Source organism: Opisthorchis viverrini (genome assembly GCF_000715545.1).
Source record: "Opisthorchis viverrini unplaced genomic scaffold opera_v5_50, whole genome shotgun sequence".
Classification (NCBI taxonomy): Eukaryota; Metazoa; Platyhelminthes; class Trematoda; order Opisthorchiida; family Opisthorchiidae; genus Opisthorchis; species Opisthorchis viverrini.
In genome coordinates, this window is record NW_008751706.1 from 907,926 (window position 1) to 910,425 (window position 2,500).

A 2,500-nucleotide genomic window follows, 5' to 3' on the forward strand; every position below is an offset into this window, starting at 1 on the left:
TACGACGGCGAGGGATGCCAAGCTCAAAGGTCACGTGGACATCGGCGAATGAAGACACGGGATAAAAGAACAACCAATGGAACCGCCCGACCGAATAGCTAATCGTGGTCAAAGATCATCCCCGGGTTCCAGCACGTATATTAACACACACGTAACACTACTCAACACAGCCACTGACAACCAACCGCTACACATCACTACGCGCTCTAACAACGCACTGATGACGTCACCTCGATTGTTGATGAAACGTTAGCAATCCAATTGCCCAGCTCAGCTCAGCGAACAAGACAGCGACCATCCACGCTACCTGAGCTACCAACTCAATTGCCCATGGATCAATTGCCGTGGATCGATCCATGACTAAACATTCGCTCCTGCTATTTGCCTGATTACTTCCCTTCCGATTTTTAACCGCGTATGACTGTGTTCTTATTGCTTTTTCGATGTTTCTGCCCAAACTGCACACCACGCTTTGAGTGCGTTGCCTCTGTCCTTTCTACTGGTAACCAGTTTTAGCTGTTTCGGTTGTGCTTAATCATGTAACGGTGAACTATCGTAGCCCACATTCATCTAGGAACTTTGGAATGGCGAATGGTCAGTTAGGACAAGATCAAGATCACTTGACAAACATATCGATCGTGAGCCTGCAGGCACCTGATTCTCACCCGCAGGCGGCTTGCTGTTCAAGACATCTTCTATTTCTTAGTACACATGAACGCTCCGTATCTTCGCCCGTTCTTCTAGGTCGCCATGGTTCCACCAGAACCACCACTCTACCCGGCTGAGGAGTTATACGGTATCGTTGGTGCGAATCTTCGCCGCACTTACGACATTCGTGAAGTGATTGCTCGTCTGGTGGACGGAAGCCGCTTCTCGGAGTTCAAGTCTCTGTACGGAACCACTCTGGTTTGTGGTACGTGTGTGTATGTATGGATTAGCTCCTGCTACTTGGGTGTCATGAGCTCACGTCATTTCTTTCAGGTACAGGTTTTTACTGTTTATTTTAAGTCAAGAGAATTGTACTGCCCTCAATCCGGTTTGCGTGGCTTGTGGAGAATTTGATAGGTGGAATTCCCCATGGATGCCGCTCGCGGTTAGGCGCTGCTACGACTGAGAAACCTATTCCGCACACGATTGGCCAAAGGTTCGGGCCGCTTGCAGGTCCGCCATGAAGCCAAGTTCTGACTGGTCGGAAGTCAAAACCCAACAGCCAATAATGATCCAGTATTGCCCGAATGCCGGTTGCCAATGGCGCATCCAGAAGGCGTCAGAATTTCCAGATTGCCGCCGCTTACGCTATAATTACGACGCGCTGTACAGGTGTTCTTGACTGTGGTTTTGGGCGCCAGTATAGGTTGTTCACCTTTGGTGGTTGTTTGGGCGTGAACGCTAGTTTGAAAGGTTCAGACCGAGAATGCCGTTATTACAGAGTTGGACTCGGGACTTCCGACTTTGTGCTACCTCCTCGGTCCTACAAACACAGCTAAACACCCCAGGTTCAACGTTTTTTCACAGACACGTCGTTAGCTTGTGACTATATCACTTTTATGTTTCTGCTGCTTCGAATGTAGATAAATATGCTGTTTCCCACAATCGGATTGCGAAATGGCCCAAGTGGTTAGAGCGCGGGAATTTACTGACCGGAGGGTCCGTGGTTCGAACCCGACCTCTGCCTCTCGACCTCCACTGTCTAGGCTTGGGCAACCTGGCAGGATCCCAGCCCTTGTGCTTCCTTCGGGTGGCGTGGCAGTTAGGCACCGAAAGGGTTCTACAGCTGGACGGATTGTGGTAGAATAACACAGCCGAATGCGATTTATATTTTCTGACCTAGCAGCATTCGGTCTACACGAAGAGTACATGAGTTAAAGTAGTATGCGAGTTCCACTGGCCTTGAGCTTACATCACATGATGTTTTGGATGGTTGTACGATTACCAACGCTGCCAAACGTTCGCCCCAAATGCGGTCGACCTCGAAATTCATGTCAATTTGCGTAACTTGTTTTTTCGGCGCGTCAGTAGAAAGAAAGAACCGGGCGTATTTTGTGTCTGACGGTTCTACCTGCTTTGCTTACTAATCTGACTGCACAAAACCTATGGGTGTCCATCCGAAGATGTCCCAGTGCGACGCCTCAGGAGAATCCCCACACAAGTACTCCACCCCGGCACAAATTGAAGTCCTATTGCGGCGTAAATGGCATGCAGATGCCTCGGGGCATTCCAGCTGAAGTCATGTGCTCTGATCATTCGCTTCTAACGTCTGGAACTTATACACAATGCACTGTGACGGTGAAGAGTTTTTGCTCAGGTGACCGTGTTTTTAACACCCAGAGATAATCGTTAGCCACTAAGGCTTTTACCAAGTCAGATAGTCCTTCGGTCATTTCACTGTGGCTCCAAAAAGTCCTTTCTAGTGAATGTGGCACTAAGGGGGCAAGGTGGCTCAAGTGGTTAGAGCGCGAATTTACTGACCGGAGGGGCCATGGGTTCGAACCCGACCTCT

General features: G+C 49.4%; 1 protein-coding gene across 1 annotated transcript in view; it reads left to right on the plus strand.

Moving 5' to 3' along the window:
• T265_03476 (hypothetical protein) overlaps positions 1–2,500 on the plus strand; it is a gene marked incomplete at both ends in the record, with an annotated part of 14,014 nt that overhangs the window by 6,761 nt on the left and 4,753 nt on the right. The window contains one exon of the mRNA XM_009167976.1: positions 745–913. Within this exon, the coding sequence (XP_009166240.1) occupies positions 745–913 (169 nt within the window). The remainder of the gene's footprint in view (positions 1–744; positions 914–2,500) is intronic.